The sequence below is a fragment of the Drosophila yakuba genome, chromosome 3R (assembly GCF_016746365.2).
Source record: "Drosophila yakuba strain Tai18E2 chromosome 3R, Prin_Dyak_Tai18E2_2.1, whole genome shotgun sequence".
NCBI classification, from domain to species: Eukaryota; Metazoa; Arthropoda; class Insecta; order Diptera; family Drosophilidae; genus Drosophila; species Drosophila yakuba.
The window spans coordinates 18,755,555-18,777,267 of NC_052530.2; the positions used below are offsets into that span (position 1 = coordinate 18,755,555).

General features: G+C 45.4%; 7 protein-coding genes across 12 annotated transcripts in view; 3 read left to right on the plus strand and 4 right to left on the minus strand.

The window, feature by feature from the left end:
- Nucleotides 1-45: 45 nt before the first annotated feature.
- Nucleotides 46-4,696, minus strand: LOC6537420 (mucin-5AC). Of its 2 annotated transcripts, none has more exons than XM_015192855.3 (4): nucleotides 4,410-4,696; nucleotides 4,176-4,340; nucleotides 3,643-4,060; nucleotides 46-3,579 (listed from the first exon to the last, which is right to left on the minus strand). In XM_015192855.3, exons 1-4 carry the CDS (start codon nucleotides 4,481-4,483, stop codon nucleotides 319-321), a joined length of 3,918 nt encoding a protein of 1,305 aa, XP_015048341.1. In that variant the 5' UTR covers nucleotides 4,484-4,696; the 3' UTR covers nucleotides 46-318. The 2 variants fall into 2 exon arrangements, with proteins under 2 accessions (XP_015048341.1, XP_002097976.1); XM_002097940.4 differs by having other exon boundaries at nucleotides 4,176-4,343; nucleotides 4,410-4,695.
- A 282-nt stretch (nucleotides 4,697-4,978) lies between these two features.
- On the minus strand, nucleotides 4,979-6,608 carry LOC6537421 (transcription factor Ouib). The gene is made up of 4 exons (XM_002097941.3): nucleotides 6,394-6,608; nucleotides 5,377-6,329; nucleotides 5,205-5,315; nucleotides 4,979-5,148 (listed from the first exon to the last, which is right to left on the minus strand). The coding sequence occupies exons 1-4, from the start codon at nucleotides 6,508-6,510 to the stop codon at nucleotides 5,034-5,036; spliced, it is 1,296 nt and encodes a 431-aa protein (XP_002097977.1). The 5' UTR covers nucleotides 6,511-6,608; the 3' UTR covers nucleotides 4,979-5,033.
- Nucleotides 6,609-6,827: 219 nt separating this feature from the next.
- On the plus strand, nucleotides 6,828-8,468 carry LOC6537422 (transcription factor Ouib). The gene is made up of 4 exons (XM_015192856.2): nucleotides 6,828-7,031; nucleotides 7,092-7,510; nucleotides 7,569-7,814; nucleotides 7,887-8,468. Exons 1-4 carry the CDS (start codon nucleotides 6,921-6,923, stop codon nucleotides 8,038-8,040), a joined length of 930 nt encoding a protein of 309 aa, XP_015048342.1. The 5' UTR covers nucleotides 6,828-6,920; the 3' UTR covers nucleotides 8,041-8,468.
- A 199-nt stretch (nucleotides 8,469-8,667) lies between these two features.
- LOC6537423 (transcription factor Ouib) lies at nucleotides 8,668-10,303 on the minus strand. Its single transcript, XM_002097943.4, has 6 exons — nucleotides 10,097-10,303; nucleotides 9,912-10,037; nucleotides 9,338-9,846; nucleotides 9,138-9,272; nucleotides 8,969-9,079; nucleotides 8,668-8,909 (listed from the first exon to the last, which is right to left on the minus strand). Exons 1-6 carry the CDS (start codon nucleotides 10,229-10,231, stop codon nucleotides 8,780-8,782), a joined length of 1,146 nt encoding a protein of 381 aa, XP_002097979.1. The 5' UTR covers nucleotides 10,232-10,303; the 3' UTR covers nucleotides 8,668-8,779.
- Nucleotides 10,304-10,541: 238 nt separating this feature from the next.
- Nucleotides 10,542-11,959, plus strand: LOC6537424 (gastrula zinc finger protein XlCGF52.1). The gene is made up of 4 exons (XM_002097944.4): nucleotides 10,542-10,743; nucleotides 10,800-11,443; nucleotides 11,502-11,636; nucleotides 11,707-11,959. Exons 1-4 carry the CDS (start codon nucleotides 10,621-10,623, stop codon nucleotides 11,924-11,926), a joined length of 1,122 nt encoding a protein of 373 aa, XP_002097980.1. The 5' UTR covers nucleotides 10,542-10,620; the 3' UTR covers nucleotides 11,927-11,959.
- LOC6537425 (transcription factor Ouib) lies at nucleotides 11,944-13,542 on the minus strand. The gene is made up of 4 exons (XM_002097945.4): nucleotides 13,311-13,542; nucleotides 12,516-13,252; nucleotides 12,196-12,441; nucleotides 11,944-12,138 (listed from the first exon to the last, which is right to left on the minus strand). The coding sequence occupies exons 1-4, from the start codon at nucleotides 13,443-13,445 to the stop codon at nucleotides 12,015-12,017; spliced, it is 1,242 nt and encodes a 413-aa protein (XP_002097981.1). The 5' UTR covers nucleotides 13,446-13,542; the 3' UTR covers nucleotides 11,944-12,014.
- Nucleotides 13,543-13,873: 331 nt separating this feature from the next.
- LOC6537426 (microtubule-associated protein Jupiter) overlaps nucleotides 13,874-21,713 on the plus strand; it is a 30,044-nt gene continuing 22,204 nt past the window's right edge. For 3 of the 5 annotated variants that reach the window (XM_039375163.2, XM_039375165.2, XM_039375167.2), the window contains exon 1: nucleotides 13,875-14,079. In XM_039375163.2, coding sequence (XP_039231097.1) covers nucleotides 14,036-14,079 — 44 coding nt within the window. In that variant the 5' untranslated portion in view covers nucleotides 13,875-14,035. Of the gene's footprint in view, nucleotides 14,080-21,713 lie in introns of all 5 variants that reach the window. The other 2 variants (XM_039375157.2, XM_039375159.1) reach the window with 1 other exon arrangement.

Here is a 21,713-nt window from a genome sequence, read left to right on the forward strand (position 1 = left end):
ATGGGGGAAATGTTCCAAATTGAATTCAAACACTTTTGGCGTTCATACGTTAAATAGTTATATTTGTTTCCATTTTATTTGCTCTTTTACGTTTCTTATAATAGTATTAAATTATTATTTACCATATTATTAGTCTATACTTTAGTGACATTCCAAAGAGAAGTCTGTCAATTACATTTCACAGAACGAACCAGAGTGGATTTAGATTTGATATTATATATTACATACCGGACTGCCAACTACTCTTTTAAAACTATAAAAAATAATAATTTAACTAGCAACACAATAATAAGCTACAAATTAACTTCTGAAGCGTATCTATTTCTGCAGCCGCCTAGTGGCCTTACGAATGGGCCGACTCTCTGGCGTGGGGGCAAATAAGTTTCCAGCATTCGCCTGCTGAGCTGGACTGGCGCCGCCGAAGCTGAAGCCCCCTGCAGGATTGCTTGCTTGCGAAACAGGCGCTGGACTTCCGAAGACATTCGGGGCTGGAGTGCCTCCGGCGCCACCAAAGCTGAAAGGCTTTGCGGTATTTAAGCCCTGATTACTGGGCGGCGAGGCGATGCCCCCAGCAGATGCGCCGCCAAACGAGAAGGGAGCATTGCCGGCTGTGGCGCTGGGTGTGCTCTTGGCGCCACCAAATGAGAAGACTCCTGGCTTCGGTTGGTTCTGGGTAGCGGACACTGCATTGGCAAAGAGGTTGCCGCCCAAGGGCGCTGCGCTGGGGGCGGAAGCCGGAGTGCTACCTCCGAATGCAAAGGGCTTATTCTGATTAGTTGAGGGAGCTGCTGGTGCAGCAGCTGCCGGAGCACCGAATCCGCCAAAGGTAGGTGCTGGAGTAGGAGCTGCCGATTGTGTGGTTGAATTGTTGCTGGAGAAGCTGAAATTAGGTTTCACCACTCCGGTGTTGGGGCTTCCAAACATATTGGTGCTAGCAGAGTCCTCCTTCTTGGTGGCCGTGGCAAAGGAGAAGCCACCAGCTGGTGATCCTGCTGCTCCTGGTGCTGTCTGGGTGGCGGTGTTTCCTCCAAAGTTGAAGCTTGGCTTGCTGGCGTTGGCGGGGCTGCCAAACAAATTTGTTGCTGTTGGCTCCGTGGTATTTTTGGACGCAACGGCGGCAAACGAGAATCCACCTGAAGCTGTAGAAGCTGCCGGTGCAGGGGGCTGCGCGGTCCCACCACCAAATGTAAAAGGTTTGGCGGCTGCCACCGAAGGTGTCGAAGACTGTTGCGTTGATCCACTTCCAAACATGGGTGTTGCGGGCTTCTGAGCTGTGCTAAATCCAAAGGCGCTGTTTGTTGGCGTCGCTGTGGCAGATGTCACCGATGTCGTTACGCTGCCAAAGGCAGGTGGGGCCGGCTTGTCCGTGCCACCAAAGCTAAATAGCCCACTTGGCTTGGCTACCGAGTTGTTGTCAGCTCCGCCAAATGCAAACATTGATTTGTTATCCTTATTTCCACTGTTTCCTGCGTTGGCTGCTGCTCCTCCAAAGGCAAAGGGCGTACTTGGAGTTGCGCTTTGTCCGAAAAGGTTGTTCTGGCTTGCTGGAGCTGGTTCCGCCGCTTTTGAAGTGGCCGTCCCTCCAAATGTAAAGAGATTTGTGCCCGACGATCCAGCACCAGCCGCGGTCGTTGTAGCTGGGAACCCAAATGGCTTGGGTAGCTCGGCGGCGGTGGTTGTTGCTACATTGGCTGGTGGCTTCACTGCGTTTCCAAATCCGTTGTCCGAATTGCCGAAGATGCCAGGCTTTGTTGTCTCGGATTTGTTGGCCACGGGTGACATAAAACCTCCACCAAGGGGTTTCGATAGGCTTCCAAATACCGGTGTCGGAGCAGCAGTAGCTGGTTGAGTGGTGCTACCCCCAAAACTGAATACAGGCGGCTTGGCCACAGCAGCATCGTTTCCGTTGGTTGTGGGAGTTCCTGAGCTTAAGTTGCCCGATTGTCCAAACGAAAACATTGGTTTGACCGCCGTGGTTGGTGCTCCAAATGATGGCATCGTTGCTGTTGTAGTGGTCTTGCAGGTGGTGGCGCCTAATACTGCTGAATTCGGCTGGCCGAAACTAAGCGATGGAGTTGTAGTGGGAGCAACGGTAGCCGTCGTTTTGGGCGCTGCCATTCCGAACATAGTTGTAGATGTGACTGGTGTCCCAGGGTTAGCAGTACTCGCCAGCGTCGTTGCTGGGGTGTCCAATTTGAATCCAGGGAGGCCGCCTACTGTGGGGCCATTGGCAGGCGCTTGTCCAAACGAGAATATGGGCTTTGAGGTGGTGTCATTAGTAATAGTGGTAGTAGTGCTACTAGTGGTATTGGTCGCATTTCCAAATGAGAATGATGGTGCTGCTGTGGTTTTCGGTGTGCCAAAACTGATCAGTGGTTGAGCTGATGTTGCTGGAGTGACGGGTTTGGCTGGTAGCTCAAACTTGGCTGGGATTTCTGCTTGTGCTGCCGGTACTTTGTCGGTGGGTTTTGGTGGTGTTTGTTCCGTTGAAGCAGCGGGCGGCGCAGGCTGACCAAGTACAAGTTTGGGCACTGAACTAGTGGTATTTGTGTTTGGCACATCTGCTGGCTTTATAACCTGGTTACTTAATATTACCGGCTTGCTGGGGGCAGAAGTTGATGTAGTTGCGGTGGAAGTTACAGTCGTTGTGGATGTGGTTACAGAAGGAGCTATGATCGGTTTGATGGGCGTTGGAAGAGTCAGAGGCGCTGGCGATGGCGTTTGTTTAGGCGCTGGAGCATCTAGTTCGTCCGGCTCTCCTTGGTACAGTTCGCCCTTCAATCCACTCAGCATAATAGCCAGTTTGGTTTTGTGAGTGCGTTCTACGCTAGGGTTCTTAACGCCCAGCATGGAATTCTGCTGCTTGGGCTTTACAAACTGAATGCCCGCATATTCGCCAGCGTCTACTTCCGGGCTACTCAGATCCGGTCGCGGCTGTTCCGCTTTAGTTTGAGACTGTCGCGCATTGAAGAGGGTAAGCTTAGGTTTTTCCGTCACCTGCGGAACCACCACTGAATGCTGCTGGTCTGTCTTTTGTATGGGAGGTGCCGAAATGGCTCGAGAAGCCGGGACTGCCGCCACAGCCGCCACTGCCGGAGAGGGCATGCTCAATGCCTTGCTAACAGTTTCTGCATCAACTTTACGTTGAATTTTGGCCACATTTTCGGGCGAGTTCTCAGGTGAGCTTCCTCCACTGACTAGTGTGTCGTTTTTGCTGTGCTGGAACCTTTCCCGCATGTCCAACAGCTTCCTCTTGTTGCTGTGACGCCAACTGGAACTCAGCGAGGAAGCAATGTCGTTGCTGTAGCTACAGTTGGGCCGTTTGGCCACCTGCTCCGGAGATTGTGTTGGAGAGACGTTTCCATTCGAGTGCATATGTTGCAATGCAGGAGGGGCAGCCGACACAGATGTCGAATGATGCCTGAGGGGAACCGATACTGTCAGCTCTCGTTGCCTTTTAAAGGACTGACTCTGCTGTTGCTGCAAATGATGTAGTTGCTGTTGATGACGGTGATGGTCCACAAAGTCCGCACTTCGCTGGCAACTCCTTTTTGTAAAGTCATGAGGCTGCTGCGTATCCTGAAAACAAGCGAAGCCTAAGCCGGTGTCCTTTTCACAGGATGCTTGATGGCTTATACTTACTCCCGTATTGATGCGCTTCCGGGAGATCTCCTTAAGCTCCTCCAGCACGCTTCTTGTTGGCTCGCTCTCATGCTGTGGATGAGGTGGGTGCAAGATTGGTCGATTCTCTCTTGAAAGCTGCTCCTGTTCGCTGGTCTTTTGCACTACACCTGCTAAGGAGTTGGAGCGCAACAAGCTTGGCAGCGTGTTGCCGGAATAAAAACTACGCTCTGGTGGTGCAATTTGCGTTATCGAAAGCGTTGGCGCCCTTGACTTGTAGGGCAGCGGGGAAGCGGGCGCTCTGCGCGGCTGCGTCAGTGGGTTGTACAGATTGCTGGCGGACATGCTGCGCTGCAGACCACTGCGTCCTCCCAAGCTGCTCTCATGGTAGGCCACGACTCTGGATGCCAGTCCGCTGCTATGCACATCGGCAAAGGTTCTGTAAGGTTAGAGGTCATTTGTATTAATTGCATATTGGGAAATATGTATATATAAATGCGAACTGTCGTCACATGGTGAAATGGCACAGAAGGACATGAAATCGTTTGAATTACCTGGGATCCACCTGGCTGAGGTTCAGTTTCTGACGCGATATGGCGCTGGGCGATGTGGCAGTGCGGTTCATCAACGACCTCTCCGGTGTGCGTGTGCCATTGAGCGAGATATTCGACCCCCTGAGACTCAGTCCCCTCAGGAAACTACTGGCCGTCGGACGATTACTTCTGAACAAAGGAAAACAAATTTGATTAGTAACCGCTTCGAATCCAGTTGAACAGGTGGTGTCTCACATCAGCGACGCGTCAATCCGCGTGGAATCCGCCATGGGTGACATGCTGCTCAAGTTAAAGCGACGACGCTCCATGCTGCCGAAGGTCAACAACCGGTTTTCTCACAGTGCAGTCGCGCGGAGGGGAACACTTTTGGCGGGTGGATCAAGCTGGGTCGTTAAGGATCGTATGCAATCCTCTAATCTTGACAGCAACTTTATTTTTTAGTTCTATTAACTCTAAAGAGAAATGCAATGTGAAATTCATACGAAATGATAGCTGTGTGACCGTTGCTGAAGCGCCAAAGTATACCAAAAGTTGACAGCCCTCTGGATAAAAAAAACTCAACGTTTGTATGATTTATTTAAAACAATATTTTATACTTTCGCCGTCGAATTTATTTAGAAATTATGGTCAGACGTACAAACAAGACTAAAAACTCTTACTTTCGCTGAAAATGCATATTTCAACATGTCAGCGCTGCCACCTCGGAAACTTATCGGCAGGGCTGCAATGGTACGCGTATCGATTATTGAAGCGGGTTGCTAGCATGTTATCGCAAATTAAATGTTGGCACATGAATAAAAATATTCTTTTAGATCTTATATTTAATAATTGTTTTTCAATAAAACACTATACATTAGTTTATAATTGTTGATCCTCCGCACCCATGCTTCTCGCTTTAGCAGTGTGAAACTTGGACCGCAGATGGGCCTTTAAGTGGGTGTTGCGCTGGAAGGATTGATTGCAGATAGTGCAGCTGTAAAGAAAATCATGTTCATACTCGGAATACCAACGCGTAATTAAAATACTCACGTAAAAGCCCGCACTCCCGAGTGAATTAGTTCGTGCCGCTTGCGCCCAGAAGCTGACTTAAAACTTTTGTCGCATTGATGACAGCTGTAAGGCTTGGCATTGGTATGAATCCTAGAAAGAAATATATTTTGTTTGAGCTCCAAGATCAAGGATATAAGAAACCTTTACTTACCTTTCGTGAATAAGGCGCGTGTTACTGTTGTGGAATGCCTTGTTGCAAAACCGGCAGGCGTAGGGCTTCTCGCCTTGGTGAAGGATCCGGTGGTGCAGTGTCATCAGATGGTCGGTGTAGAACCGCTTGCCGCACTGCTGGCAGACGAAGTTCTTCTTGCCCGTGTGCCGCAACATGTGCAGCTTGAAGTTGCTCTGGTCGGTGAAGTGCCGGCCACACTGTTCGCAGACGCAGTCGCGTTTACGCTGCAGACGCTTCCGCTCTATGATCTGTTCCTCGGTCATGTTCTTCCACGTAACGTACTGTTTTTTCCGCTTGGGTTTCGTGGTCGTTGCCTTCGTTGAGCCACTGTTTGCTGTTGACCGACCTTCTGCACTCTTTAACTCGGGCAGTGGTGAGTTTGGGTTCGAGGATATTTCGTATTCATTCGCAGTTTCAGTGAAATAGGCACCGTTTTGGGCCTCCATGAAGTCCTTGTTGTCCGAGTTACTGTCGTCGTTGTAAATATTCTCAAATTCCTTCTGTACACTTGAGATTAGGGATTCGGCATCATGAGAAACCTCTTCGGCTACTTCCAGCTGAACTGCATCCATATCTTGAAGCGCATCAGCATCTTCAATAGAATCAATATATTGGTCCTCATCCAGATCTTGATGCGCATCAATATCACGATCCGCATCCTCATCTGGGGATTCTTCGAAGTATTCATCGACTTCCCCGAATGGATCGTTCAGCTCATCCGCCGGCGATGCCAGCTCCTCCGCATCATGTTCTTCCTTAATTTGTAGACAGTCTTCATCATCCTCAGCCGGTTCCTTTGCTTCGGGAGATCTATGCTGCTGGACGAGTTGCTCCTGCGTTTGGATGCACCGCTCCCGGAACACAATAGCTTGGTTCAAGTCCAGCGTACAGCAGGCGCATATGCAGCTGGGCAGGTCTGGATCATTGTGGAGCTGCAATCACAGAATAATTTTCACAATATACATTGAAGGAAAACTATTTTCAATTCGAGATTACCATTGTGCCAGTTACAAGATTTATGTTTTGCAGCAACGTCTCGTTCTCAATGTGAAAGAGATTCTTGGGCATTTTGTTGTAGATGACGCTTCCGCAGGTGCGGCATTGAAGCGTCATTATGTTAGTTCAAAATAAACCAAAGCTTACCCCAACTTTAGCTAAGTTCGAATATAAACAATCAATTGTTTTGTAAATGCATCCGCTCTATATATATATATGTGATGCAACAGCTGATTTGGTTATCGATAAAATCGATAAGTGCGGCAATGCCATGGTGTCACTTAAATGGTTCAAAAAGTGCAATAAAGGTTTGTAGATCTTAGAAATGGGATTAGAAAATGTATTTTTTACTTGGAATACTTCAGTTAATCAAGAATACGGTTTTGATCCCTGTGCAAAAACTTAGACAGCGCTTATGTCTGCAAAAGTTAGAGTGACCATGCAAATAGCTTAACGACACATTTCGCAAAAGCTGCAAGAGTTGTAAACAATAAACAAATATTTAAAAACAACAACTAAGAGCCGAGATGCGAATTCTAAACTGCCGCATTTGCTCTAGATTAGATGCTCCAATTGACCTCTTTGATCCAAAAAACGGACATCTAGTTCGTCAAATTCACTCCATCACTGGAGTCGAGGTACTATGTCTATAAATATTATCCAATCAAGGCACTTAATTTGCTATTTATATTTGCCAGCTAAACTGCACGAACGAGATATCCGGCCAAATGTGCACGGGGTGCCTGGGCGATCTGCAGACAGCCATTAAGTTCCGCCAGCGCTGCATCATAGCCGAGAAACAGAATCTTGAAAGGATTGGCATTGAGTGCGCAAGCAAGGATTGCCCCACAGACCCAATAATATATGAGCACATTGATGATAACCAAATTGAGAGCGAATTGGACGAGTCCAATTTAAGTCCCGAAGTCGAAGATCTTCCAAAGCGAACTACTGAAAAGCTCTCAGCACCAGATAGTTGGAACCATCAATTGCCAATTGGAGGCGATTGTGGTCCATATGTATGCGAAGATTGCGGTAGGACTATCAACAACAAGGCGAACTTTCAGGAGCACTTGCTCAGGCACACGGGAATTAAGAATTTCCACTGTGATTTTTGGTAATTATCTTTCATAACCATTGGGCTAGCGTGCCTAAGATACCACTTTTCTTCTTAGGGATTGCGAAAAGAGTTTTGCCACCCGAAAGGAGCTGACCAGCCATATGCGTACCCACACGGGCGAGCAGCCATTCGTGTGCGTCTACTGTCCACGTCGGTTCTCCTCTTCAAGCGCCCGGCAGGAACACCATCGTCGCCATCGGAACGATCGCCGCTACGAGTGTGACATGTGCGAGAAGAGTTTTGTGAGTTCCGGATGTCTGAGCAAGCACAAGATGACCCATGTGGCCACACGGAAGCACTAGTGCGCATTTCGATTTATGCCAATTTCACACACCTTTTATATTACACCTTTTCACACACCTTGATTTTACAGCTGCTACGTTTGTCAGAAGCACTTCCAACGGATCTCCCATTTGATGACTCACTTGTCTACCAGTATTCATAAGCAAAAAGCACAGGAGGCAGCGGCAGCTCAGGAAGCTCGCCACCTACAATATAGCTGCCTATCTAGTCATTATACTAATTAGCTATAGGAAAGAATCTTAAAGTTCAGCGTCCTTTTGTTCGACAAAATTATTTCAAAGTTAAACTAACATTTAACTACAGGGTATGAAATCGATTTTATGCCAGTATTTAGCATTTCTGACATTTATAGCAGAAACGATTTTGTTCAAATTCTTGTTTCCTTAAGAAATAGAAAAACAGCCGAATCCAGCCCGCCTTGCAAAGGCTATTAGCTTTTGGTATGAAACGTTACAAGTTCTAAGCATATTTACTTGTCTTATAAAAAGACGTTATATTAGTCCTGTGCCATTCGAATTTTATGTCAAGTTTAAGCTTCCAAAAATTGTAACCACGTCTTCGACAAAGCACAAAGAAAAGAAACATTAACAACGCACACACGTCTAGTGGCCATAATGATCTTAACACTACCAAATAAACGCACAAAAATAAATATATGTGTATGTAATTAAAAAGTATTACCAAAATCAACGAAACTAATATAATAATAACTAATATATAATAATATTATTTACATATACTGAATTTTGAAGCAATGTTAAAATACTATTCTGTCAATTGCAAAAATGAATAAAAATATTTATGTGTTCTCAAACAAGTTGTTTAACGAAATAGTAATATTACAAATTTGATTATGTCACACATCCAGTCGGACCATTTGTACTCTTTTTATTTTACAATATACATATATTTTAATTTAAATTAAAGAATTATCTAGCAAAAATTGTATTGCATGAGTTGAGACTAATAGATCTCTGAGTGCCGCATCGGTTCGTTATTCTGGTGGTTCCTTACAGTCTGTTGGTGGGTCATCGTGCCGATATGCTGCTCCAACTGGTGCTTGCGGGAAAATGTCTTATTGCACGGTCGACAACTGAAAAATTAATAGAATTTTGAGAAATCCATAATTGAAACAGTTCATAAAGCACCTACAGAAAAGGCTTCTCGCCCGTGTGGGTGAGCATGTGGTTTTTTAGCACGTTGGAGTAGGAGAATGCCTTGCCGCATGTGGAACAAGTAAAAGGTCGCTCGTTTGTGTGGGTTCTATAAAAGGAATCTGTTCAGTTAATATGAAGATTCTTTTGAGGAATTAAGGCATCACCTTTCATGACGAATATTGGAGCTGCGATCTGCAAACGAGCGGTTGCAGTATTTACACATGAATGGTTTCTCGCCCGTGTGCACTCTGATATGGCGATTTAACTCGGATGGACCCGCAAAGGTTTTACCGCATATTCTGTAAGGGAATACGGTTTACATATTGTAACACAAATGCTTCATATAATAATTTTAGATACTCACTCGCATTCAAATGGTTTCTCGGCCATATGACGACGCATATGAATGTTGAGAGCCGCTCGCTTGGAGTAGATATTACCGCAGATCTCGCACATAATGTTCGTGGAGGACTCCTCGGGAGAGGACTTGCAGCTAGATTGAACTGGTGCTCGCTCCTCGCTAAAACTGCGTGAGTGTCTGGAGCTAGCACCACGGGGACGGCCACGTCCACGTCTAGCCATCCGTGTCTTTCGCACCTTGGTTTTGCGGCAACGCTCGCTGGGCTGGTAGTCGCTATCGGTGCTATTCGGCACCAGCAGGTCATTGTCGTCCAGGTCGTCGACCACAGTGCTAATCTCGTAGGCCTGAGTCGTTTCCGCAACCCCACCCTCCAAGCGCTCCTCCATTATGTTCTCCATTTCGATGTCTTCCTCGACACCATCGATGAAGTCGTTCGCTGATTCGTAGATGTACTCGATGTGGTCCGCCACTATGTGAGGGACCTCGTCCGTTGGCTCCGACTTCATCTCGGCCTGTCATGGTTTCGGATGAAGTTGTTTAATTATACATATGTAGCTCAACTCAGCTCTATACATACCTTGACTACATTGGTGGCAAATGTTCGCTCGCTCTCCTGGCAAAGCTCTCGGAACTTGTGGGCACTGGTAAGCTGCTCCACGCAGTTGAAGCACAGCATGCTCGGGATGTTCTGCAGTGGCACCAGCTGGAAACACAGAGTGCGATAAGTCGCTGGGCTTGAATTACAGGTGCATCCACATGTACCTTAATGCTGCCCACTTCCTCAATCTTGCGCACCAGCTCCCTGCACTGGGCGTCGCTGTCATCGAACAGGGGCGCCATCGCCTCCGAGTTGATGTCCTCTGTCAAACAGATCCTGCACAACATGTACTCGGGCATGATTTTCCACGTCCTGGCCGTCCGTATGCTTGCAATTCTGAAATAAACAAGCGTCTTGGAACTTTTCCCAGGGTTGTCATGCACCTAAAACGATAAGTGGCTATCGACCTTGCTATCGGCATATCGATTGATTGCCAACAATTTGATCTTAATAATTACATCTTAAACTTTAATTAAAGAAACAGTTGAACCAAATTAAATATTTATTTTTAAGTCCTCCAAATAAAATGAAAGTACAATTTAGGAAAAAAATAACAAATAAATTCGGAGCGATAGTTGAATAACATAGTTCTTATTTCGCGTGCTTGACAACCCTATTACTTTTAATGCAATGCTCTGGTATTTGAATCGGCATTTGACGCAAAAGAGGAGTTCCCAAAGATCTAACGATGGAAATCAGCATAAAGTGGAGCATGTGCCGCACTTGCCGCAAAAAAGGATCGCAGTCCACGTTGCACTCGCTCTTTGAGTCCGATGCCCACAAGCTGCTGATCTCCTATGCCGGCATAGCTGTGAGTACTCCTTTTCTGTTTGGCTTCCAGTTAACCAATTACAATTGATCTCCTAGGTGGAACAGGATGATGGACTGCCCGATCAGATTTGCGCAGACTGCTTAGAGAGACTGGAGGAGGTGGACAGATTCCTTAGCAAGTGCAAACAATCCGACGAGCACCTGAGATCCCTCGTTCGCCAAACTCTGTCCTCTGCAGCGGCATTTCAGACGCTGGAGGACAAGGACACATCTGGACAGAAAAAACGCACCAGGAAGCAGAACATTTCAGGGAGACTCATTGATGAGAATCCCATTATCTTTAAGACTGATGATAATTCATCGCAAACCGCAAAACACGAAGAGTTCCCACCTGTAAATAAACATTCAAGCGATTTTGTGTTCGTTTTGAACGTAAATCCGGAAAACGAGAAGAACACACATCAGGAAGACTATACCATCTGTGACTTGGATTTGGACAGGGAAAGCACCGGTCACAATGACTCGGAAACATACTCGCAAGAAAGCGAAAGCGTTGCTACGGATGTTGTTCAGGAGGCTAGTGAGGACTACGAAACCACTGCCGAATACAAGATAGATCTAGGAGTGGCATGCGTGCCGGACAAGTACAGATGCAAGATCTGCAGCAACACATACGCTTATGTAGCTCAGCTAAATGCGCACATGCAGATGCACCGCAAGGAAAAGGGCCACGAGTGCGAGTAAGTATCCGTGATATTTTATGATAATTATGATACATAGAGAACATTTTTGATGCAGGGTTTGCCAAAAGACATTCAGAGCCGCCTGCAACCTGAAAACACATATGCGAACCCACACGGGCGAGAAACCTTACAAATGTTCCTACTGTTCGCGCCAATTTGCCGACAGCAGCACTCATCGGAAGCACCAACGGTATGCTTCACATCAAATATTTATATTCTCTACTGCATTTGAGTTCTAATGTTGATGTTCATCATTTTAGTTTGCACACGAATGAAAGACCCTACGCTTGTAACATTTGTGGAAAAACATTCTCCCTGTCCACCTCTCGTAAGGCTCACTACGTTCTGCATACGTCTGAAAAGCCTCACAAGTGTCTCATCTGCAAAAAGGATTTCCGATTAAAGCACCAACTCGTCGCGCACGAGAAGTCTCATGCGCACCTTCTGGTAGCTAAAGAGTACAGCGACGTGGTGGAATAGTTAATAAACATAGCTTGTAATTTTTGAAAAAAAGAGGCTTTATACTTAAGAGAGGCTTTTACTTAGATTCTAAAATTATTATACTAAATTAGCTCTCTAGCATTTCCGCCGAGCTGGGAATGGTTTGCTCAATTTTGTTTCGGTGGGTGAGCGTTTGCATGTGAGCTTTTAGCTGGTGCAGCAGGGTGAATGACTTGCAGCAAATGTCGCAGCTGAAAGGTTTAAATTATTAGTAATGAAGTTATCTTAATAGCATTGTTCTCCTTTACTTGTAATTCTTCTCGCTGGAGTGCGAAAGGATGTGATTTTTGAGGATGGCTGTGTGCGTGAATGTTTTTCCGCACTCCTGGCAGGCATAAGGACGCGTATTGGTGTGTACTCGTTCATGGCGGACCCGTTCGCTGCGATCGTAGAAATGGCGGTCGCAGTACATACACTTGTATGGACGGTCGCCCGTATGACGACGGATGTGTGCTCGCAGCTCGCCCATTTGTCGAAAAGATTTGGTGCAGATTCTGGAAAGCAATACGATTTTAATATGTAAATGCTTGGCACATTTATGTCCTCCTTAAACGTATCTATGACTTACTCGCATTGGTGGGGCTTGTATTCCGTATGGGTCATCATGTGGGCTGTGAAAACCGATTTCTTGTAATAGACGTTTCCACACAGGTTGCACATAAACTTGTCCTCGTCCTTGCTGCCTTTTTCCTTTGCGTTGATTTCCTTGCGTTTGAACTTGAGTTCGCCATCCGGTTTCCGGGGTCTTCCTGGCTTCCGTTTGTCCATCTTAAAGCTGGGATGTGGTGAAGGAGCGCTTGGCAGGCGAAGTTCCTCGTCCTCGTACTCAACCTCATAATACTCATCGTTCGCACTCGATAATTCTTCGACAAACTCACTCTTATCATCAATAAGTTCTTCCATTTCTGGATCTTCAACGTAGGAGTCCATGTGGGGAATCAACATGTGTTCAGGGCTCTCTGTAATAGGCTCATCATCCTCAATCGATTCGCTTATGATGTATCCATTATAATCAAGAATTTCCTGTGACTGCTCCTCCAGCTGTTCATCCCCCTCCTCTATTGCGGTGATCTCGTCCTGGTCCTGGTTCTCTGAGCCTAGTTTCAACTGTAGGTTCTCATACAGGTACTCCATATACTCGGCATCGCTTGCCTGGGCCATAGCCTCTGGTCTTTCCGATTCCGAAAAACTTGTTTCCCAGTAGACTTGCGAGTTCAGGCACATTTGGCGAAAGTTGAACCACATGTGGACGAATTCGCAGCAGCTACTACAGGACTTTTCCGGCAACTGTGGGGATTGCCGAACCTAGGGGAATTGCAGCACTAAAATGTGATATACATCCCATCTATTGAGCTTCACTCACCTTAATCCTACAGCACAGTTCCAACTTTTCCCTAAGGTCACTTTCGCCTTCACCCTCAAACAGGGAGCTCATTTGGCCTTCTTCGAAATCGCCCAAGCAGATCCTGCATTTCAGAATCCCGGGCATGCTGGACATCCTCGCCAGCGGTTGTGTGCAAAGGAGCTGATAATCAAGGCTTTTCCAAATAAATCAGTTGTAAACAACAATTATGGACCTGCGATGTGTGACCGAATTCGCTGGTAAAAAAAATACCAACAAGGCTAGCACACACAAGTATTTTAAATTAATTTCATTTGGAAGTTACCAATAATTATAATCATATTTTAATATGTTTATTAATTTTTTTTAAACTAATTACTATATTTTGAATTATCTCCACTAATAAGGTGTGTATTTCAAATATTATTAACAATGTAAAAAAAAAAGGCCTATTAACTATTAGCTATAAATAAGCTAAAAAATATTCGAGCCCCGGCGGGAATTTCGTAGCCCCGCCACTGCAGCTGTGGTATTTTTTAGTACCTTTAATTTTTAAGCCGAAGGCGTGATTTAGCGGTTCACTGGCAGCCACACTTAATTCGCCTTTCGAACTGAACGAACGTGCCGCGGCATCTGCAATTTCCCGTGCATTTCCACTTGCATTTTGTGTGTTTCACTTTGTTGCGTGTGTGCCAGTTTTCTATTTAATCGTTACCAAGCGTCCAATAAGCGACTAAAACAGCAAGATGATCTCTAACTTTGATTGCACCGATAATCAGGCCAGCAGCAAGTAAGTACTTAAAAACAAAAACCAGCAGTTGCCGGCATTTTTGAAAAATGTTCTACGCGTGTGTGTGTGGGTGTGCATGGTGGTATTGGTTGGGATTTGCAGATTTGCAAAAACAACACCGAGTGCCGTTCTTTGCTTCTTCCTTTTTTTTATCGTTCCATTGGTTTTATTGTGTGCTTCCTCCGTGAATTCTCTTCCTACTTCCGTTCCGAATTCCTTCTCCTATACCCCTTCGCCCATTAATTCGCACAATGCGTGTATTGATCTTTTATTGGCTTAACCACCTATATAACTGTTCTTGGGATTATGATGATTCCTATTCGATTTCGGAACTCCATTTCCCGTCTGTTATGGACTCCTTAGAAAACGCCCTTAACAACCGATATTTGATATGTGTGCTGCCCCGTAGGCAACCCCCGCTGTCAATAGGACCTCACTTCAGCTGCAACCGGGAAAATGACCATTTTGAGTAGTTAGTACATGCACGGGCATTCTCGTGTGTGTGTGTGTGTGTTTGTGTGTGCTGCACAGTGGTGGTTCTAGTTAAGTGCACACTGCAATGTCAGCAAGTGTGCCAGTTTCCCTCCCCCACCCCCATTATTATATTGTACATACATATATCACATACATAACTATATCTAGCGCATCAGCCGATGGACATCTCGAACCCTGACCCCGCACCGCACCCCCCTTCTATCGCCTCCTTCTATGACTGCAAGCGAGGTGGCGCTTGTTTTTGTGTTTTCCGTTCTCTGTGCCAGTTTTCAAATTGGTCATCACTCCACTACCACTGGGCCGACCATCAAAATAGCTGAAGTAGGCGAAAAGCCGGGGAAACTGTACAGGGCCCACTCAAAAGTGTGGATCAATAAAAGTTGGACCGTAGGATACTTTACTTATTGTTTGCTTTATCCAATTTCTAAACCATTTCCAGTTATTAAGAAATTCAATTTCAGTTCAATTGGCATTCCCTATTTATCTTTCTGCTAATTTCCCATAAAGAAAATATACAGGAATAGAAGCCATTATAAGCAATCTTATAGAGTGACTCTACCAGGCACAACGATTAGTACACTATAATCAGAGCATTTGTTTATAAATGAGTCAATTGTGCACTTTAGTTTAGTAAAATACCCAAAAAAAAACCCTAAAAGTAATTTACCTCTATTCTTACAAAGGAACTTTTATGTTTTCAAACAACATAAAAATGCCATAAGAATTTATAGATACTATTCCAGCTATTTTTAACTCGTTATAGAGTTATAAAGCAATCTAATTTAAAAACGACAAATTTCCATAAAGAGATAGAATCCTTAGCTATTTATGGACACTATCTCCTCCGCTCTTGAGCTTTGCCAAATCTCCGGATGACCCAAGTAAAGTAGCCAAGTATGCGAGCACTGCTCCAAGTGGCCTCCTTGAGTCACTCGCAAATCTGCCGGCAGCTGTTTCGGTTCGCACTTATCATCATAATACGGGTAATTGGCGCGATAGATGATGAGTAATTGCAATTGAAATCGATGGCGTTCTCGTTTCTTCGTCGCTCCCTGACAACAGTGGTGGCCAGTGATTAAGGGCACACTCCTGCCCACCGGACACCCAAATTGTTGTTTTCCCGGTAAAAAAAAAACCCGTGTCCACAATATATCACAATATGGTGGATACTTTCTGCCCCAATATCGTCACGTGCCACACTGGGTGCTTAACTATATTTAAGTATAGTCACGCGATCTGCTAGTATTCCTGTATGCCTTGTGTATCTGGCCAAGAGCCACTGCAGCGAAGTTTGAGGCTGAGTGGCTGAGTGGCAAGTGCATTGAACCCGGGACACATTGCATGTTCGCCGGCTGCCGCTGTTGTTGTTTGACTCGCCATAAAACTAAATGTCGATTTTGATTGCCTAGCCGCGACTAGTTCGGCCAGCAGTGGGATTGGGCTTATGATTGGCTCAGGATTGGGCGCAGCCCTAGAATGAGTCAATGGGTCTAATTCCCAGCAGAACCTCCAGAGAAAGCTGCACAGCCACAGCCACAGCCAGGGAATGCAGCCAGCCAGCCAGCCTAGCCGCACCCAAAATGCAGACAGACGGGCCCACATTAATCCGACATAGGAATAGTGCTAGATCTACACTAACAAAATTTCTTGAGTTCAGAGGCTCTAACAAAACGGTGGCCAACGGCTAAAAAGACTAAAAACTAACCATAAAAACTACCAGGTCATAAATAACAGCCGCTTACATTTGCATAATAGTTATACAATTTAGAAGCCCTATAAATATATACACAATTGGATGGTTTGAAAAACAAATTCGAGTGTAGTGCCAGAGGAGGAGTTTTAGAGTTTAGTCACTGACGCATTCAACCCACGATAAGCAACCCCGACAGAGGCCATAGTAGGACATATCTGTCATGTTTCCTGTCCTCCGTCCTCCGTCCTCGGTATCTGTCACTGTTCCAAATGCATTTGGCTCTTGATGTTGGTCAGGGTGGGCCTGGCAGATAAATGGTTTTTCGTTTTTTGTGTAAATTAGGGAAGCCCTAGCCCGTCACGTTTCCTGTAGAACAGGGAGATCTTCATTATTCAGCCGTGAGTCATGCCCAAAAGGCAACCCAATTCATAGATGGATGATTAATGTAGAAGGGGGTAACATGAAAACTAGAACTTATGCACTTATTAACTGGCTCTTTGTTCTCCTTTCTCTCTTTGCAGGTAAGTCCATGTTTACGTCACTGCGATGTCCTTATTTGGCTGTAGTTCCAGTACATAAACCAAAACCCAGTGGTTTTGGCTGCCGTAGATGCGAATCTCAAGGCTGTCTGCGGGGCCAATGCTAAACGCTCCAATAAGCAGACAGCTGGGTTTCTTTGTGGCGTCTATCTGCGCCAAGGAAGTCGAGTCATTGAGTGACAATTTCGGCAACATTTCCGCTATAATTGGGCACACAACGCCAGGCACTCGAGCTCACTTTCGGCAATTGTTGTTAAGTAATAACGCGTATCTCTCTCTCTCTGCCCCTCGGTTTGGCTTGGACCATTGGCCGCCTTATAAGGCCGGCCGTTTGGATTACCCGTTTTGCATAGCTATCTGCATCAGCTTGCCATTTGCAGAACGATCTGTTTGCGTCGTATCTGCCTTCTGGCGTTTGTTGTACATGGGCGATTACCATTATGGTTAGCTCTACGCCCTCTGCTTGTCTGTACAGAGGCGGCCATAAAAATAGTAGAGCACTTACAACTGTTCCATGGTAAAAGTGGTTCACTTATACTTCACGGGATGATTAACGAGAAGCCTCAAATGACATTTGTTGAAATGTGATTGCTTGGCCATATTTGAGTTAAGTTCAAGACATTCAAAAAAGCTTATTAATAGCGAAACTGGAAGAACGGTATTCTTTATATAATTTACGCCTCGTAATTAATACCTTGTTAAATGTATTCCCATTTCTTTTCTATGCTTTCAACAATGTTGCTTACAAGCGAAGAAATCTTCCGTGTGTGAAATTAAGAACCGGGATAATCAAGTTTAATTTGCTGCTCTATTATGCCGACCGCAAGTGTACATGGATCGGGATCCCCAACTCCCTTTGGTTATGAATTTATTGCCGAACCGCTGTCTCGAATTCAGAGATCCAAGACGCGGATCCCTGACTCAGCAGCGCCGCTGATGGAAAACCTTTCAGCCAATTTTCTCTCCGGCCTCGCTCTTTGTTGTAATTTGCAGTTTCGCCAGCTGGCTCGACTCGGGTTAAATGAATTGCTCCCACACAGAGCCTCGGATCCGATGTATTTATAAGTTGTGCATATTTGCATTGTGGGCCGTGCTCCTCGCCCGTATCCACCATAATCGGCAGGCTTCACACGTTCCATTGCGATTTCTTTGTGAGACTCGAACAGGGTGTGTTATTCCTTTGTTGCAGCCAGACGATTCCCTCGTCTGCCCTGCCTGGCTGCCTGGCTGCCTTGCTGTGAATCACTGATGAGTGTGTGTCGCCTGCTCCTGGGCTGCTCAATTATGCGATTAACCCGCTACCACCTGCATGCCGATGCCGCTGCCACTGCCGTTGCCATTCCCGTTGACGCTGAAGCTGATGTCAAGGCACAAACGCAAAACACAAAACTGCCCTCGCCGGCTGACTTTTGGACCTTGAAATCAGACAGACGCCGTCGTGGCCACCCCCATTTGCGAAAATGTGGAAATCCCCCAAGGATTAAAAACGAGGCAATTGAAGCAAGGATTCGCAAGGGTTGCTCCGATGCCGCTGCATTTGGAAGTGCACTGCCTGGCTGGCTGGCTGGGTGAAGGCCTCCGGCGGATCTGGAGCAGGAGCTGAGTGGGATTCGTGAAAGTGAATTTGCTACTCCACTTTCGGCCTGCAGGGGTTTTCCTGCCACTGCAACCACCACCAGTTATGGAGACCTCTCTGAGGGTTGATTCCCAGCATTGCAATTCCCCGGGATTATGCACAAATTAAATCAATTTCGGTGTTAGCATGTTCCGTGATTAATGAAGGTGGGACACCAAAGCTCTTCAGACAGGCGGGAGTTAAGGATATTATTCTAGAACTTTCTCTGGAAAGAATGAAGAACGTTAAGTTACACTCATTGGCTTTAATCAGCACTTTTATATATTCAAAGATTCTTTTGTCTCTGGAAACTTCTCGGGGAACTGACACACCCCAGACGAATTTTTATTCGCTGATTTCTGCAGATCTTCTGACAGTGAATTAATTTACGCTTAATTGGTCGGTCCATAATGCCCATAACTCAGGCCCAGTTGCATAGAGATCATTTTAAAGATCTTTTGCCAATAACAAACTGGAAATGCGAAATGCGATCCACTGAGTCAATGACCACAATCTGGGTTATTCCATGCAAATTGTTTTTTGTTCCGACAACGCCCCTCGCGAACCGATCTTCCACTGGCGATAAGTTCAAGTTGACTTCTTTAACCAGTTCACAGCACAATTCACCATTCATATCAGAGACAGTGAGACATCCTTCGAGGGACATTTTCTATATTCCATATGGAAATATAACTATGTGAAACTTTACAAAAGCTGTGCGTCTCATTCGCTTGACTTTTGGCATGATTTATTTCGACATGCAATGAATTGAAACTCTGTCTCAGCATCCAATTAATTCTCATTTAGCGATCACCCACTGTCTTGGCAGTGTGCATATATGGTTTATAAATGTTTGCCCCATATTATTTAAATGCTGAGATATAGTGTGTGTAGTGCGCTGCGCGTTCGTTTCTGGGGCTCTCGCTTTTGTGCCAGATCATTGGCACAGCTGCTGTTTAGATAGCGATACTTGCAGGGGGCAGCGGGGCAGGTTTAAGCCAAGTCCATTGACTGTAGATGATGATTATGAGGATGACAAGAGAAGTTTGTCTTTCTGCGTCTTGCCCCCAAAGTTCGTTCACTCTTGACACTCTGACTGAAATGGAGAAGCCGGGATTCGCATGCAAACAGTGAGTGGAGTGGAGTGGAGTGCAGTGGCATAGAGGACGGAATGCATACATTCATATATGCACATATATGTACACACAACATCCGATGGCCTCTGACAGCTCATCCTCCCCGCCATTTGTGATTTGTGCCGCGTCATTTGTGCCAAGTGGTCCCCGAGATGATCGAGCACCATCCAAGGAGCTGCGTTGGCTTCCTCAAATCGCTGCCAAGGGATCCAAGCTCAGCGCTCAGCGATCAGCAGTTCGCAGCTAGGTCGCTCCGCTCGTCTTTCGATTCGAGAACTGATCTGCAAACAGGTTCCAAGAGTCCAGCCCATCGACGCTTTCTTCCGTTCCGCTAAATTCCTTTGTCGCTCTTTGGGAGAATCGGCCGAGAACCGGCTGTGGCAGGTGCCCCACTTCGGCTGCGCTCTCCCCCTTATCGGAACTTAATTCCTGGAATTAGTTTCCAAGACGGCGCTGATTGAAAAACATAAACAATCGAGAAATGCGGGCGATTGTGGGACAAAATTCATCAAGGGGTACATCGATTTATGATGGGTTTATCAGGCCTAAGCCCGAAATCCGAAATCCGAATTCTGAATTCCGAATTGTTTGTTTGGGAACCCCTATGTGGGATGGTGATTTGAAAACTCTGTTTGAGTTTCCTTGATTATTATTGTCGTCTCGCCCATGAATCCCAGCGGATGTAAACAAAGCAAGTCGATAGCAGCCGGTCGAGATAACAGATGCACATAAATGGCAGGCTGCCTAAGTACACACAGATCGGCATTTATTGGCGCAGCATGCTGGCAGCCGGGGGTTAAGGGTCAAATTAGGGGCAATAATTCGAGATAAGACATTAATCAGTTATAAGGAATAAATGGTCCCTTAAAAATTCCTTATCAACATTTAGTTAGCAAACTGAGTGTTTAAATGTGCGGCAACATTTCGGTGGCGCCCTCTGTGTGGCAATCGTTGAAACGCAGATCTGGCAACCCTACGCCTGGTGCATAGAGAACGCGCTAGGTGGCGTCTCAAAGCCACTCTATGTCAAATACATGTAAAATGTAAAAGTAAAAACTAAATATTTTACAACTATAAATTGTCATTTTGTTGATCGCAGTTTTAAAATGTTTAATAGTTTAAAGAAATAACTAACTTGGGAAGCCTTTTTTTTTTAATTCAATAATAATTAATGGAATTATTAAATATAATTTTATTTAGACTTAAGGAGATAACAAACGCGATATTTTTTTTAATTACAAACCAAAGAAACCACGTATTTGGGTTTTCTCATTTGATTTATTTTTATTAATTCTTAAATGTGAAAATGGCATTGCAATTTATGTGCAATTGGGGAATATCGATGTCAGTTTGGTGCCGTGATCCATTGATAAGTGCGTTAGGAGCTGCTGCCGCGGTGCTAGTTTGATTGATTGATTGATGGATTGATGAGTGGAAATGATTGACTGCTCGGCGAATTGAATTTGCATTTTGCACATTTCGTTGGCCAAAAAGTTATGTACGTTTGTCCCGGTTGCAAGATGGGGAAGCCACCAGAGATGATCGATTGAGCCTGATATGCAGTTGATGCAGATGCACTGCGAGAAATAACTAATAAGGTGGGGCTATAATTCACTTTGAATTGTATACGATCAGCTGCAGAGAACATAAAACAATTTTCAAAAAATAACTTTCTAGTGCAGCCCAATTGAATTTGGTTCATAGACCGAGTTTCGTTTCGGTATACCATCGTTTTGATAGCTCCACAAAATTTATTACGAATCCGCCATAGAGTGTCGAATTATTACGTGCCGCATTAGTTGCGATTGTTGCAATATATTTTCTACGATCTACCATTTCCCCGCTAACTTAAGTCATTTGTCTAATATTTTTTTTTTTTTTTTGGATGAGGAGACTGGGGGAAGTCGGCGCAGAGTTCGTGCCACAATTGCACTTTTGTTGCTGTTGCTGTGTGGCTGTGTGGCTGCGGCATTATCTGCACACTGAAATCGGCGTAAATAATTACCATCGTTTGAGCGCAGTCTGCCAGCGAAAACGATTCGCATCTGAGACATGGAGCTGCAGAACGAAAGATGTAGTGGAAAATAAAGGAGTTGAGAATGAACGGGAATTCCTAATTTAATAGTAATCATAATGAATGGAATGCATTTGAGCCA